Source organism: Rattus norvegicus, chromosome 19, assembly GCF_021556685.1.
Source record: "Rattus norvegicus strain SHRSP/BbbUtx chromosome 19, alternate assembly SHRSP_T2T, whole genome shotgun sequence".
Classification (NCBI taxonomy): domain Eukaryota; kingdom Metazoa; phylum Chordata; class Mammalia; order Rodentia; family Muridae; genus Rattus; species Rattus norvegicus.
In genome coordinates this window covers 18,367,298-18,383,275 of record NC_141552.1, presented here as the reverse complement: position 1 = coordinate 18,383,275, position 15,978 = coordinate 18,367,298, and the positions used below count along the sequence as shown (strand labels likewise).

Below are 15,978 nucleotides of genomic sequence, written 5' to 3'. Positions count from 1 at the left end.
AAAGATTCTCATGCTTAAGAAATGGCTGTACTGATATCAAACGGGGATCTTTCATATCCACTTTCTTCCAAGTCTACCAGCCATCTCAGATTGGTGGTGTAATATGCCTGACAATCAGGACACAGAAAAATAACTTGATACACAGCAAGGACATGGCAATCATATCCTGTGTCGTTATGTATGTTCTGGATGAGGTTTGTTAAAATGACAATATTGCACAAAGCTTTATATAGGACCCATCAAATTAAGGGTCACTATGCACTGTCATAGCTAAAATGGCCTGGTCAGAAGTGACCACTGGATCACTCTTCTGTAACTTCACATGAGAGGCTTGTGCTTTTTGTGTTTTTTATTTTTGTGGGTTTTTTTCTTATTTATTTATTTATTTATTTATTGATTGATTGATTGATTTATATGTTGTCAGGAAGATAGTTCAAGTCATGGATCTGCCCCCAAAATCTGAGCTTTGCTACTAATACTGTAAACAGTATTAGTGTATGCATTCAATAAAATAACTGCCTTTTTTTTTTAGTACGATACATGCTTTTGTGTTTTGTGGGGTGATCCATGAAACAGGAGTGAAGATGCTTGTTTCTTACTCTGTCCACTGAGTTATGTCTCTAGGCTTCTCCTACTCCTTTGGCTGCATCCCCCCCCCCACATCTGCTGACTATTTTATTTTTCAGATGAAATCACACGTTATAGCTTAGAGAGGCCTGTAAGCAATCCTGCTTTGGTAACTTAAGTGCAAAGAGGAGAGCCCCACACTCAGTCTGAGGGTGCATTCACTGGTGGATCCAATATTTCAGTTTCCTCTCCTAACAGATCACCACATTGTTGCCAGGACCATAATGAATGCAATTCTTTCTCCTAAAGAATCTGGTGGCAACTGTCAAATGTTAAGCACAAAGCTTCAGGTTGTACCTATAACACACACCCACATTGCCACCTATCCTATAGGCTATTTCTGGGTGTGATTTCATGCACCTGCACATGATGAGACAGGAGACCTCTTTGGCTACTTATAGGAACTGGTGTGATTTCTCAGTAATCTTTAATGGGTAATATTGCTGACTGAGGAGAATTTGAGGTAGGATGAAACACTTCTGTGCAGGGATTGGGGAGGAAGCACTCATTTAGATACATAGCAATGACTTAGGTTTTTCCAATCAAGCCTAGAGCCAAATTTGGCTTTGGAAGCATGTGGTGCTCAGTGGCTATGCCACAGGGAAGTCCCCTGAAAAGGGTCCATCAGCTTTTGCTCAGTACAGGGAGAACATTAGCAAGGAGGCAAAGTCTGTTCTCTGTGACATCAGCCGTCCCTTCGTGGACATTCTATTGTCTCCTAGAGAGACCTTGGAATCCCTGTGATGTCACCAGTATCGTTGTGACAACCAATTCCCTACTTTTTCTCTTAGTGTCCAAAGGATATATCCACAGACATGTTTGCCCATCTTTGTAGGCGCTTTGGGAGAGTTGATGTTGATAGAGAAGAGTCTAGAGTGAAGCAAACGAAACCTAACGGTAATGATGGACACAGGACATGGGGAATGTGGAGTAAGTTCTGGGCAGTGTATGTTGAGCTTCCTCTCAGGGGTGAGTGTGGGGGCCTTCAGCTGGCCTTTATAGCAATGGGCCACAACCACTGGAACATCTCCACAGATATTGAATTCCATGATTATCACAATTCCTGAAAGTCAAGGTTTTCACATCATTAGTTTCTCCATAACCACATGGAGGATATGGCAATGCCTATGCTATTATTGGGTGAACTTCTAGTCTTTACTTTTACAGTGCATTCGGTATGTTAAATTGATATTATAACACCACCAGGAGTCATGGAGGGTATAACTTTTCTGAATTAAACAGGGCATCAATGTACTTCACTTTCATTGCTTCTTTCAATTCAGTGACTATCTGACAGTAGTAAGAGGGAGAGAACTGTGCTCCTGGCCATGACCTTATATTCTTAGAACTCCTCTGACTACCTCTGGCTGACGGGGCCAATCTTACCTTCATATATTAGAGGTTCTGTGTGGCAGATATTTTTCTACAGTAGCCAAACTATATGGAGCAGGTAGAGAAAGAGCCTGTAACCTATTGGCACTTCTGGGGCATTTGTCATTTCAGTAGGGGGAATTAATAAGTCTGTTGACCATGTCCTCCCCGTACATGACTTTTTAATGCAAAGTTATTGGACTAGAGTAACAGTGTAGGATATCTGAGTTTCCCTGATCAATCAAGTCATTGTGGATGCTGAATTGATGATCTGACTTCTGAAACCAGAGGGGTGAGGGTCCTGAAACCAGGTTGTAGCCTGCGTACCTGATAATAATCCTGGAGAAGGCATCTCTCTGGTACTTGTAAGCCTGTGTGGGCGGGCATAGGGAACACCTGGCTGCTTACATCTCTTGGTCTCTATATAGTAGTGGGGGGACTGTGATCCATTTAGGATGCCTCTTACACAGACCAAACTTCTTGCAGTGACACTGGCTTCCAAGCATGTTCTCCTGTTTAGACCTCACTGTGGTCTGTGTATGCTCTATGCATTCACCCCATGCGGGTTCACTTGTGTTCTTCTACCTACAGCGGCCTGCAGACAGACGTCATCCCCTGAAAATATCCTAAACAAGGTGCAGGACAACGAGGAAGAGGAGAGGCTGAATAGAGAACTGGAGCTAACTACCAAGGAGAGAAATGAGCTGACAGATCGCCTCCTTTATGTGACAGGTGGATCCATGAACAAGAGGTATGCATTGCTCCAAACAAAGGACCTTGTTCTAAACCTCATCTCCCATAGAGAGGAGATTCAGAACCTGACCCTTACTGAGGAGTGAGTTTGGACATGGACTCTCTGATTCTGCCTGTTGAAAATCTGAACTTGTGATCTGAGGAAGAATTCAGGGATAAAGTCACTGGAGCATGAGTTCCCAGTGTACAATTGGAAAGCCCTTGACAAGTGGCAGCTTTGCAAGGTTCTAGGTGCTGTGAGTTTGTGGACAGTGTTTGTACTTGCTAGGAATGTGACTGAACGCTATCATCTCATGGCAGCACCCTTAGGTAACAGGTCCCACATTGTTCATCTCCATGCTTAACTAGAAGGCCTGAGGCTCTGGCCTGTTCCTTCTTGTCTGTGTGCCTTAAACACTGAGACAGTAATGGTGCATACATTTCTAATGATTCTCATTGTGCTCTTTCCATATTTGTCTCTCTTTCTCATTGTCTGAGTCTGTTTAATTTTCTTTTCTTGTGGGTGTGTCCCAGTTTGTGTGTCTGTGTGTGCACAGGTCTGCATGCATATGCACAACTTTTATATGTTTCTGTGTCCCTCCACCCTTGGAATTTAGGGGTCTGTTTTTTGACCTCAGGATATACCTGTATAATAGTTTCATGGAGGTGTAAGTACTTTATTTTGGAAGCCCCACTTTCAACAGTACAGTTCTTTGCCTGTGTGGTCACATTTGTCTATACATTTGTATGCCTTGAGCAGATTATAAGTTTGTGGCAATATCTGGTCTCATCTCCAGAATTATGTGTACTGTCTGCCTCTAGAATATTAGTTATTCGGCTTGTAGCATTCCACTTGTCAAAACAGGAAAAATGAAATCAGAGGTTTCTGGATGTGTGTGTGTGTGTGTGTGTGTGTGTGTGTGTGTGTGTGTGTGTGTGGTTTGGTAAGCTCTGTGGCCTAGGCTCTTGACAGCATAACAGGTTTGAATGCAGATCCAGCCCTCCTGATTGAAAAAAGTGAGCCAGGGAACCCTTTATCTGGGTGCTTAGCTTCTGTTGTCCTGGGCACACAATTCCAAGTTTCTGAAGCTGAAGAATTCAAATATGTAGAATTCAGAAAGTGTCCTTCCAGGACTGGGGTAGTACAGGACACAGCCTGAGTTCATATAATCCTAAACCTCGATGTTCATTGGGTTCTATCTTCCTGGGGCCAGCCCCTACTTCAGGCCAAATCCATTTTATGAAAACTTGAAGATAAAGGAGAAAGAGGTCATGTCATTACTGCACAACTTAGACACAAAGAACATTGAACATCGTGAGAAATTTCAGGAGCTCAAGAAGGAGATTAACTTCTATCGGTAAGTACTGGTCAGAAGGGCCCATCACTTGTGGAATGGCCATTGCTGCCTCTCTTTGTTCTGGACTGGAGAGCCTGCAGCTCTGGGTCCAATTCTTCTGCTGTTTAAATATCACTGTGCTGTGGGTCTTTTGGACTCAGTTTCAGTTCTTTAAGAGACTGTGACTTCTCACCACAGTGTCTATGCATCTTTACAAGGCTCTGGATAGAACTACACTGATTCAGGCATCAGAGTGTTATTAGGCCAACCTGCGGCTCTGGGGTCTTACCAGGTTTAACAAAGCTCAATGTGTGGACCACATGGTTTGCATGACCTCCCTTGGTCATACTGTCCTCTTGTGTTTATTTGCTGCCTACTAATTGATGCTGTCCCGATGCATTGGGCTCTCATGGGTAGTTGTAGATCCCTTGTTCTTTTGGACAGACATGGACTCTTATTGGTGCTTGGGTCACAGAAACAATTTATTCTTCCCTGGATTGGCCATTTGCTGTTTGTGCAGCAGCCTTACATGTATGGAGATGTATTCTATGAAGTCTTTATGGGTATCTGGGTCCTGGTGGACTTTGTGGGATTTGGCAGTTGGAATGGGAGGAAGAGGCTTCAGGATCTTACTATGCAGAGTGTGTTTCCAGCAACCTGCACAGCCGGCTCCTGATGGACCAGGCATGTATGAAGAAGAAGTTGGTCACATTGAAGCAGGAGAGCAAGGAGTTACAGCGATATTTGTTTGAGTTGAACCCGAATGATGAAGATGAACAGGAGAAGGCCAGCAACCTCCAGACCCAGCAAAATGTGGTAGGAACAAGCAGCTGAGTCAGATTAACAATGTCTGATACCATTTGCCTATTGGATACATCTTTGCTTCCCCTATCACCTTTCTAATCTCCCCACACCCAGTCAGTCACCCACCTTATGTGATAGAGTTATTCATTGCTCTGTGTATGCACAAGTATTCTGGGATGTTAACCACTCTTCAGAAACTGAGTTATTGGCAATTATACTTCTCTGCCCTTTTTGAAACTGCAATCCAGAAATGGTGACAGAGGAATAACATATCATATGACTGCATCTCCCTATCACAGATTGGATGCTATGAAGAGTTTTGAACGAGTTCTTGGTCGTGTGACAAAGGTCATACAGGGGTCATGTTATGGTTGGAAGCACCTTGTAGGGATAAGAACCAAGTGCAAATGGCAAATGAGTCCTGGTCATTGGCTTTGATCTGGGTATCATGTGGCCTTCTCCTTTCTTCCTGCACCCCAATTAGGTCTCTCCCGATTTCCCCATTCTTGGTTTGCACTGGTAGAGTCTGAGGAGCAGCTTGTTCTCCCACAGTACTGTGAGGGTTGCTGGTGATGTTCCCAGCCTGCAGAGATATCAGCAATGATTTCAGTGAAAAGATCAGTGCTGTCTGTCCAATGCAGCTGAGGGGACTGAAGGCAGCAACTTGACAGCTGGTATGCATGTCCCCACCAAATCAGTGTCTTAATAGCTGCCTTCTCCTCCCAGGTCTCAGAAACTGCAGGAGACATGGCATAGGACGGATCCCAGGAAGACAGCCCCCTGAAGAGTGAGTTTCTCTGTCAGGAGTTCCCTGTGACGACAATCCTCACAGTCAAAGACTTTTTGGGGGAATATTCTTCTTCTCAGATAATTTCCTTAATGTATAGAGACCCTAAATTTATGTATCCGTATGCCAGACTGTCTGGTTGAGGTCCTTCTCCTTTCTCATACGGACAACACCATTTGAGAGACATCTGAGGGGACTGCCTTGACGTCTTGTCCTAGAGGAGAAACAGCACTACAACTGTGTTTCTAAATGTTCATTAAGAAAATGCTGTTAAGAAATGTTTTTGGTTATGATTTTCATTGAAGTTTTCTTTTTGTTATTTCATACTTATATATTCTTGTTACTGTTTTTCATTTTTTATACCATTTTAGTTGTTCATTTTATGCCTGTTTTTTGTAAATTGTATTCCTTATGAATAAAAATTGATTTGTAACTCTTGACTCTTAAGACCATCTTATTCAAGGGTCCTTTCCCCTCCTGTAGACTTAGAACTGACAGCTAGATATGGATCTTTGCATGGTCCAGGCAGCATGGGTAAATAGGGAATTCAAAGCCACCAAGGTGTACACAGGGTGATAGTGTCTTTTGTGTGGATAATGTGACTTTTTTTATGGACACACACTGTATGATGTAATCACTGACATACTGTATCCATGCTGTATTGTCTTCTGCTCATCCTAGTCTATATCAGTCTACAACACACATTCCTTATTGACTGTGTGCACCAGATATTGAGTAACACACACTCATGCCTGTAGAGCTGCAGAAAAAATGACAACTTTCACAAAGGATTATAGAATAATCCTAATCGAGAACCATGTGCCTCAGTTTTTCTTACAATACAGCATTAGTATTAAACCACAAAGATAATGACCATCAACGTCATTTTGGGAAATAGGTTTTTATAGGTGCTGTTTCACTTGATCATTCATATGCTGTGTTTTTTATTGTTGCTGATTATATTTATTTTTATCATTTAACTCAATGGATCTTTTTTTTTCAAATGCATGTCTGGTCCACTCCTGAGTGCATTTCCCTTATGATCCAAAAGAGGGAATAGCATTCCCCATTGTAGATGATTGTTAGGGACCATGTGGCTCTTCTGAGAGAGCAGCAGATGCTCTAACCTGGGAGTCATCACCACAGCTCCTGTAGGTAGCTTTTGTCCTTCCAGGGCATGTGCTGTACTAGGTGGACACGATCACCTCCCATTTAGGAGAGAGATCTCAGGAGATGTGTATGTACAGGTGGTTGAGCAGTGCCTGCTCAATGTGGTAGGCTGCTAGGCAACCAACTGAACCCCAGCCCTGCTCCACCTGCATTCTTCGAGGCAGAGTTTCTATAGCCCAGGATGGTCTAGAATGCAGCATCTACCTATGTCTTTTTTCCACTAATGCTAGGGTGAGGAGCATATGTCCTCCACACCCTTCTTTCCTAACAATGAACATGCTCATGGTCTGGTTATCACATGGCCATGAGGGAGGTAAATAACACTCAGCCAAAACAGAGGCGCATTCCACAGTCACACAGACAGCCTGGACAGATCTGACACGATCAGCACCAGGTTTGACTGCCACTACTTGAAGCAAGGTCCTCCAGTGTTAGGACAACCATTCAAACAGCAAAGAATGAACCTGTTCCCAGCATCCGAGGAGTGGGAGATTCAGAAACCCATGTGTCAATGTGGCCATTTGGAAAATGGAAGAGGGGAGGCAGGGAAGCAGGCAGAACTGGACACAGTTGCAGGGACCCAGGCAAAGAGGGAATATTGGGGCAGAGTCCATGAGATGTCAGTAGGCAACAGGCCAGCTGGGACTAGTGTGGGTACAGGGCTTCTAGTGTGGGTATGAGAGGAGCAAAAGTAGCCATGGTCAGATTCTGATGCAGCATAAAGATTGGAAGGAGCTTAGACCGTCTCAGTGTCGTATAGGGACATTATAGACACTGATGGGCAGTGTGGGGATTGCAGGGTCCCTTATAGTGGTCTCTGCAGGTGTCAGGACTCTGTCAGACCTATGACTATCAGGCAGGCTCTGAGTGCAAGTGAGAGTCACGGGACAGGCCCTGTGTACAGCCTGGTTTGGGGACATTTCCAGGTGCCCCATGGACTGCAAAATAAAGGCAAAGGACACAGGGAAGCCAGCAGTTCCCATGCACAGGACATAAATACTTGTAGACCTTTCTAGAATTTCCATAGACCATCTGTCACTAGTCCTCACTATAGAAGGCACCAGCATTCTGCCCTCTACTTCAATTGGTGAGACAGCTAGTCTAACTCCAGCAGTAAGGCCTCAGGGAAGACAGTAAGAACTCACAGGTGACCTCTTTTACTATTGAAACAGGCTCTTCCTATGGAGCCCAGAGTGACTGTAGGGTCCTAATTCTCCTGCCTCACAGTGACTGTAAATTCAAATCTACCTTCAAGAGCAATTGATTAATAGCACAGGGGGGAAGATCAGATTAAGGCTATCTAAAGGCCCCAGGGTGGTAGGATTACCAGGGTCCTAGTAAGTTTCTCCAGCCTTAATTACAACCTGAGTCAGTCCTGCTGTATGGGATATCACCTGCTGCCCAGTGATATCACAACTTGGAATTCTTTGTCAAATATAAGCTGTTATGGGAATGAAGTAGCCACACAATAAACACTGGTCTGGATACTCCTAGGTCAAGAATCCCCTGTTGGAAATGCCTTGGACCGCACCATTTTACATTCTGGATCCTTCTGGCTTTTTAGCAGATTTATAAATACAAAAAAGAAAAATGGGCATAGTAATTTAAGCCTATGATCCCAGTCATGGGAAACTGAGTCAGGGTGATGGAAGACTGTAAGTTCCAGGGCAACCTGTGTTTCTAGAAAAAAAAAAAGGCATGGTGAAGATTCCACTCAAGTAGAAACCAAAAGGCTTTCACATGGGGCCTGCATTCCACTGGTCAGCACTCCCATCGTCACAGCCACAGGGAGACACTGGGGAATTTTTCCCACTGTCTCGCTTTGGGATGCAGTCCACCCCATGATTCTATGTGAGGAATGCCCCAAAGGTTGCATCATGTGAGGGACCTAGATAGTTCCAGGATTGGGAGAATTCAGGAGTTTATTATTAGGGATGATCTACAGCTTTGGCAAAGCTTTTCCCTCCACATGGCAGCCCCAGGTTTGGCCCCAACAGTAAAAATAAAATACCCCCCAAAATAATGCCAACAAAATATCACGAAGCCTAAATGTCTGACCAGTCTCCTCAAAAGTGCACAGGAACCTGACTCCACATTTAGGACCCACTATGGCCTCTGTGACCTGTGAGAAGGGATCTAATATGGGAATTAGTACAGTATGACTTATCCTTATGGATATCTTTGGTGACAATCACCACCTGACCCCTGAAAACCCATCTACCTGGGAGGCTCAGCACTCATGTCACCAAAAAAGCCCAGATCCTAGGGCCAGCATGGGCAGGAGGTGAAGAAAGTTTGTCCCTCGTGAACATCAGTTGCTGCTCCTGGCCTGACTCTATCCTCAGGAGACAATGTTGCCCCAGAAAGTGTGGGTGTCAATGGCTATTCCCAGGCCAAGGCTGGGATACTGCTGGTCATCCCCGCAGTGACACCTCACCCCTGCATTGTGTGGTCATCCCCGCAGTGACACCTCACCCCTGCAGTGTGTGGTCATCCCCGCAGTGACACCTCACCCCTGCAGTGTGTGGTCATCCCTGCAGTGACACCTCACCACTGCAGTGTGTGGTCATCCCCGCAGTGACACCTCACCCCTGCAGTGTGTGGTCATCCCTGCAGTGACACCTCACCCCTGCACTGTGTGGTCATCCTCGCAGTGACACCTCACCCCTGCAGTGTGTGGTCATCCCCGCAGTGACATCTCACCCCTGCAGTGTGTGGTCATCCCCACAGTGACATCTCACCCCTGCAGTGTGTGGTCATCCCTGCAGTGATACCTCACCCCTGCAGTGTGTGGTCATCCCTGCAGTGACACCTCACCCCTGCAGTGTGTGGTCATCCCCGCAGTGACACCTCACCCCTGCACTGTGTGGTCATCCCTGCAGTGACTCCTCACCCCTGCAATGTGTGGTCATCCCTGCAGTGACTCCTCACCCCTGCACTGTGTGGTCATCCCTGCAGTGATGCCTCACCCCTACAGTGCAGACCTTTGGGCCTGTGGCCTTCAGGATCCGGATTATCTGTTAAACTCAGTTCATAATCAGAATGTTTTGTGTTCAGGCTCTGCCTGGACTGTACTCCAAGAAGAGTTCAAGGTTTTCTGTGGCAACATCTAGCGATCAAGCCTGAGCAAAAGGATTCTCACATCACCCTGCAGGCAGATTCCCATAGTCATACCTAGTCCATTTAAGCTGCTGCTGAAGATGCCTTGAAGGCATAGCCACAGCGACCCTGTGTGTTCAGAGGTGATGTTTTCCTTCAGGAACCTGATGCTGAGTCTTCTAACCCAGCAGGCGGTCCCTGCATCAGGCTGGAGTCTTGAGTTTCTGTGTTGTCCTGATACCACCTGCTGTGTTCTCCTGGGGCAGAATGGATCTCAGAAGGTCTGGGCCAGTCTCACTGGTTGAGGATTCTTGCAAGGCCTCATCTCCAATTCCTGAGGGAAGGTGTAGGTTAGGAGAATGCCTGGATTTGAAATTCAATGTTTTCAGATTTCAGGATTGGATGAGGGGTACTCAGCATGTGCATGTGTCCATGTCTCTGTATGCATGCACATGCAGGCCAGGGATGGACACCAGCAAACTTCCTCAGTCACCCTACCCCTCTCACACAAAGGAGCTCTCACACAGAAGCTGTGGCTCACAGATGAGGTTGCTCAGGCTTAGAGTCCCAGAGATTCTTCTGCTGTGCTTCAAAACTTTCAGAGAGAGAGAGAGAGAGAGAGAGAGAGAGAGAGAGAGAGAGAGAGAGAGAGAGAGAGATTCTACCAGCTTGTACAACCATGCATGCACATATGGATGCCAGAGGGAAATATCCGGTGTCTTCCTTTTCGAACAGGGTCCTAATCAACTATCAGGTCTCTATATCTTAATATCTAGAAGGGGTCCCAGCATGAGCATAGCCAGGGCATACACATGCTTGGCTGTCAGTCAGGCAAGAGGCAGAGATCTTGTTCTATTTTTCATGGTTAATGCTCTTAGCACCCTTGAGGGCCTGGCGGAAAGCTGCCTGGAGACTGCTGGATCTGATGCTGGCCTAGACAGCCAGGGCTATTGATGATGGATGTCCAAAGTGGCCCTCATTCTTGGCAAACTTCTCTCTTCTAGTCTAAATGTGCTTGGGTGTTTAATGCAAGGACTGGGTTGTAGTTTTCCTGTTCTATCCTGCTGCCCCCTTGTTTTCTTCAGCGGGTCACCTGCCCTAGTGAGGAAAGAGAAGTGTGTGAGCCACAGCACCACCCTCCCATGCTTCTGCTTGCTGATCTGTGGTATCTGTTGATGTAGAACCGTTCCTGTGGCAGTCCTGTTGATGTTTGTGAGTTTTGAGGATTTACGCCAGTGTAGTAATGTGCATAGTCACCCTGAGAAACCCCACAGGAAGTTGGTCCCCAGGTTTCAGCACACAGAAGCACAGGCCATAAGAGATGCCCAGGTGTTGAAGGAGGTCCAGTAGATGTGCTGTTAGTTTCCTGTGTCTGATGCATGATTGTCCCTTGCTTAATAAAATGTATACACAAAACTCTTTAAGTGTCCCACTGACCTCTGAGAAAGAACATCAGTGGGAAGATGGCTTTGAACTCTTAACTCCCTGTTCCTTTCCTCATAACAGGTTTCTGTAGCAACCAAAGGAGAGAAGCCACCTGAGGGAAGGAAGTCCAAGACAGTGCCTAGGAGCAGAAGTAGGGTATGGCTGTAGAGGGGACAAGTGGCTGGGTATAGGGACTCTAGGATCAGAAAAGAGGTTGCCTGGCATCTCCCACAGCAACGAAGACAGTCACGCATAGTCATGCTCAAAGGCCAGTCTGATCCAGACTGTCCCTCATTTCCCAGGCGATTATAGATGGTGTCAGGTAGCAGTTAAAAACTGGCCATCAGGGCATGATTCAAGTGTTTATTAAGGTATCATGGCATCAAGAGTATATGAGGGAATAGCCATATGTACACAGAACGACTTGCAGATCCAGAGAGCAGGGAGGGAATAGTCAGGAGCTCCTGCTTGCTGCTGCCTTAGGGGTTCTACAGAAATCCCAGTGGCACTTGGGAAGTGGAGGCAATATCAATTAGGGATTGTGGCCACATGGGGAGACTGAGACCAGCCATGTGCTGTGGCATCAGAACACTGACCAGCGATGACAAAATGAAACATAAAACACTGGTTGCTCAGCTTTGATACTGCTGACTGCTGACGTGGCCAGGGGCCATCCGGTTCACCAAAGGCTCAGCCAACAGTTGTCTCTCCACTCAATAAAAGTCAAAGAGTGGCCCAGCTTCAAAACCAAATGTGTGCCCACATTGCAATGGCTCCGGTACTGTTTCACCTCAGCTGCGGAGATCTCAGGATCCATGAGTGTCCAGCACGCACACACCCAAAAGAGACAGTCTTAGGGGTCTTAGGCAGCACTGAGGGTGGTGAGCCTCTGCCTCACGGCTCAACGGCCCTGACCTTGGCATTGTTTGGGCACAAGAGAGCAAAGTGCTGGGGACAGACAACCTGCAGTCTACCATGCTGGAAGGGCATGACTAACACTGATTGATCACATCCATGTGACTACTGAAGCTTTTCCTGCTCTCTGTAGTGGTGACCTTACAGAAACCATGCACACCCGGTTTAGACTGTATTAAAGTAGCCACCATTTCAGGGTTCCCTGCAAGGTGCCATGGGACAGTAGTAGCATGAGTCTGCATGTATCTCGACAGTTTTCACTAGGGACTACACACACACACACACACACACACACACACACACAAACACACACATACACACACACTTACTGACATGGTGCACATTCTTTGCACACAGAAGAAAGTGAGTAGTAGTGAAAACACACCAATCATGGAATTGATGGAGGGAGTTGTGGGCAGAAGCTGGGGTTTAGAGTTACTTAAAGGCCCTATGCAGGCTCTCCTTTTGTTGGATGAGAAACTTCAACTGCAATGTGGTTCTTTATTTTCTTTCTCTAAAGCACAGAGGGCTAGGGTGGATCTCAGGGCTTTGAGCATGTTTGGCAAGTGCAGTCACACTGAATTAAATCCTAGGGCTGGAACCCTATTAATCTTCTACAGAATTATAGAGCAGCCTGGATGAAGACTCTTAGCTGAAAATGTGGACAACTCAAGACAGGTACTGGACAATGGCTGTCAGACTTGACTGAAGACTGGAAATGTTTTGCTATCTCACAGGAAAAGAAGGCCCCTCCCACTACACTGTACTCTAAGGACATTTTATTCAGGATAGGATGACATGAACTATTGTCTCATGTCACAGATGTCAGCACAAAGTATCCAAGGTATTGTATGCCAATGGTAGCATCAACAGAACAAAGCACACAGTGTCATGAAGACATAAATTATGAGTTTGTGTAGCAAGACCCAGGCCTCTTCCAGGTTCTTAGATAGTAACTGAGAACCTCAAATACGGTAGTGATGTGATAGTGTGGTGTAAATCTAGTTACAACTAGTTTTGACACAGATGACACTTTTTGTGTCATGGTCAGCTTATAGTGAATGACTAGACCTAAGCATGAGAATAACCAAATACTACATTGCTTCTCTAGCTGCTGAGCTTCTAAAAGCCCTGGGGTGACAGCAAGCTTTTGTGGACATACTGGATTGGTTCTTCTGTACTTTAACTCTCTGAGTCACCTGCACTCTCAGCAAGTTAGATGAATTCCACAAATTGGAAATCAGTCACCTGGAAAAAATACATTCTCAATACGATCCCAGATTGGCCATGGAAAAAGGGTAGCTTGAACTGTCCCACCTCGGTTGGGCTTGCACAGGCTTGCTCTCCAAAAGAAACCTGTGTTCACAGCTATAGGCAGCATTCACTATGGATGCTCTTGAGGTTCCTTCCTAAACTGCTTAGATTACAATAATTTTCTTGCTAACAATCAAAAAACTGATTATGCCAAGCTGGCCTACAAGAAGCTAGTTTCTATTCTGTATTTTATCAGATGTGCAGAATACATATGGTCATCATTGATAACAGGTGAATGATCTGCTCTAATATGGACACTAAGTGATGCTGGAGGACGATCCTGACCCACAATGAGCAGTGGGGACACCAGAGCCCTGTAGGGATGCCCGGCAACCTAACACGTTGAGCACGCACAGCTCAGTAAGTTCCCTGTGAACACACATCTCCTGAGATCTCTCTATTTAATCATAGGTGATCCTGTCCACCTAATACAGCACCTCATGTGGAATAACAAAAGCCACCTGCAGGAGATGTGGTGATGACTCACAGGGTAGAGCACCTGCTGCTCTCTCAGAAGAACCACATGGACCCTAACAATTGGGTAAAGTGTGTCAGTGATTACATCATAAAGTGTGTGTCCGAGGAACAGCCACATTCTCCACACAAAAGACACTGTCACACTGAGTACCCCTTGGTGACTTTGAATTCACTTATTAGCCCAGGATCCATGGAACATGCAGAGATCCATGTGTAGCTGTCAGTTCTAAGTCCACAGGAGGGGACAGAACCCTTGAGTAAGAATGATGGTCTTAAGAGTCAAGAGATAGAATTCAATTTTTATTCATAACAAATACATTTTTACAACAAAACAGGATTAAAATGAATAAAAATATTTAAAAATATTTGAAAGTAAAAATAGTAACAAGAACATATAAATATGAAACAACAAAAAGAAAACTTCAATTAAAATCATAACAAAAATATTTCTAAAAGCATATTCTTAAGGAACATTTAGAAGCACAGATGTATTGCTGTTTCTCCTCTAGCCCACATAATGAAAGGCGGTCCCCCAAGTTGTCTCTCAAGTGCTGTTTTCTGAGAAGAAAGTAAGACTTCAATCAGTCAGGCTGGCTTAGTGGTATATAAATTTAGCGTCTCTAAGAAATGACAAATTAACTCAGAGGATGAATACTCATCCAAAAAATGTTGTTACCATTCAGGATGTTGGTCATCAGGGACTCCTGAGAAAGCAACTTATTCTTCAGGAAGCTCTCTTACTGCTGTGTGTCCAATTCCAGCTCTCTTGCACTTTCTGAGACCTGGGAGAGGAAGGCAGTTTTTCAGACACTGATTTGGTGGGGAAATGCAAGCCAGCTGTCAGAATGCTGCCTTCTACCACCTCAGTTCTATTGGACAGTCGACATGGACATTTTAAGTGATATCATTGTTGCTAACTCTGTGGGCAGGGCAAAATCTCCAGAGAGCCTCACAGTAATGTGGGCTGACAATATGGGACCCAGACTTATACCAGTGCAAAACAAGAACAGGGCAATGGCAAGAGACCTCATCAGGTTGCAGGAAGAAAGGAGATGTCCATATGTCACCAAGGATAAAGCCAATGACAAGTACTAATTTGACATTTGCACTTGGTTCTTATCCCAAAGGTGCGTCCTACACAAGAGATCACATGACCACAGAGTGTCATTTGTCAAAGAACGAAGAACTTGTTCAAAACTCTACATAGGATCCAATGTATCACATGGATATGCAATAATATGATATGTTATTCATCTGTCACCATTTCTAGACTGCAGCTTCAAAACGAGCAGCAAAATATGCTTGCACAATAATTCAGTTTCTGAAAAGTGGTTAACTTCCCAGAATACTTGTGCATAGGCAGAGCAATGAACAATTCCATTACATGAGGTGGTTGGCTGGTTGTGAGTGTAAATTAGAAAGGTGGTAAGAGAAGCAAAGATGTATCAAATTGGCAAATTTTATCAGATATTGTTAAGCTAACAGGTCCCTACCTGATAATGCTGGTTCTGTCCGTTGATGGTCTTTATCTTTCTTGTTAAAGTCAACCAAATATTTCTGGTTCAGTGCACAATCAAGATGTACCTCCTTGCTCTCCTGCTTCAGTGGGACCAACTTCTTCCTACATGTGTTCTCCATCAGGAGCTGGCTGAGCAGGTTTCTGGAAATACAGTCTGCATAGTAAGATCATGCTGGCCCTTTCTCCCATTCCTACTCCCAAGTCCCACTAACTCTACCAGGTCCCAGATACCCATGAAGACTTAATAAAATGCATCTTGATACATATAAGGCTGCTGCACAGAACATAAAGAGTTAATTCGGGGAATAATAAATTGTTTGCTTGGCCTGACACCAATTAGTGTCCACACCTCTGAGAAAGAACATGGATCCACAACTATCCATGAAAGCCCAATGCATGGG

At 45.1% G+C, this 15,978-nt stretch overlaps 3 protein-coding genes across 5 annotated transcripts in view; 1 reads left to right on the top strand and 2 right to left on the bottom strand.

The window, feature by feature from the left end:
- Positions 1 to 15,978, bottom strand: part of LOC147998961 (disks large homolog 5-like) — a 133,020-nt gene that overhangs the window by 70,077 nt on the left and 46,965 nt on the right. The window lies entirely within an intron of this gene.
- Positions 1,379 to 6,103, top strand: LOC147998963 (disks large homolog 5-like). 2 transcript variants are annotated; one of them, XM_087595857.1, is made up of 5 exons: positions 1,379 to 1,524; positions 2,590 to 2,749; positions 3,945 to 4,088; positions 4,721 to 4,883; positions 5,598 to 6,103. In XM_087595857.1, exons 1-5 carry the CDS (start codon positions 1,443 to 1,445, stop codon positions 5,625 to 5,627), a joined length of 579 nt encoding a protein of 192 aa, XP_087451983.1. In that variant the 5' UTR covers positions 1,379 to 1,442; the 3' UTR covers positions 5,628 to 6,103. The 2 variants fall into 2 exon arrangements, with proteins under 2 accessions (XP_087451983.1, XP_087451982.1); XM_087595856.1 differs by having other exon boundaries at positions 1,430 to 1,557.
- The window catches only part of LOC134483588 (uncharacterized), a 37,778-nt gene continuing 36,145 nt past the window's right edge, over positions 14,346 to 15,978 (bottom strand). For both annotated transcript variants that reach the window (XM_087595720.1, XM_087595719.1), the window contains exons 4-6: positions 15,552 to 15,718; positions 14,735 to 14,840; positions 14,346 to 14,616 (exon numbers count right to left, since the gene is read on the bottom strand). In XM_087595720.1, the coding sequence (XP_087451846.1) occupies positions 14,776 to 14,840; positions 15,552 to 15,718 (232 nt within the window). In that variant the 3' untranslated portion in view covers positions 14,346 to 14,616; positions 14,735 to 14,775. The remainder of the gene's footprint in view (positions 14,617 to 14,734; positions 14,841 to 15,551; positions 15,719 to 15,978) is intronic.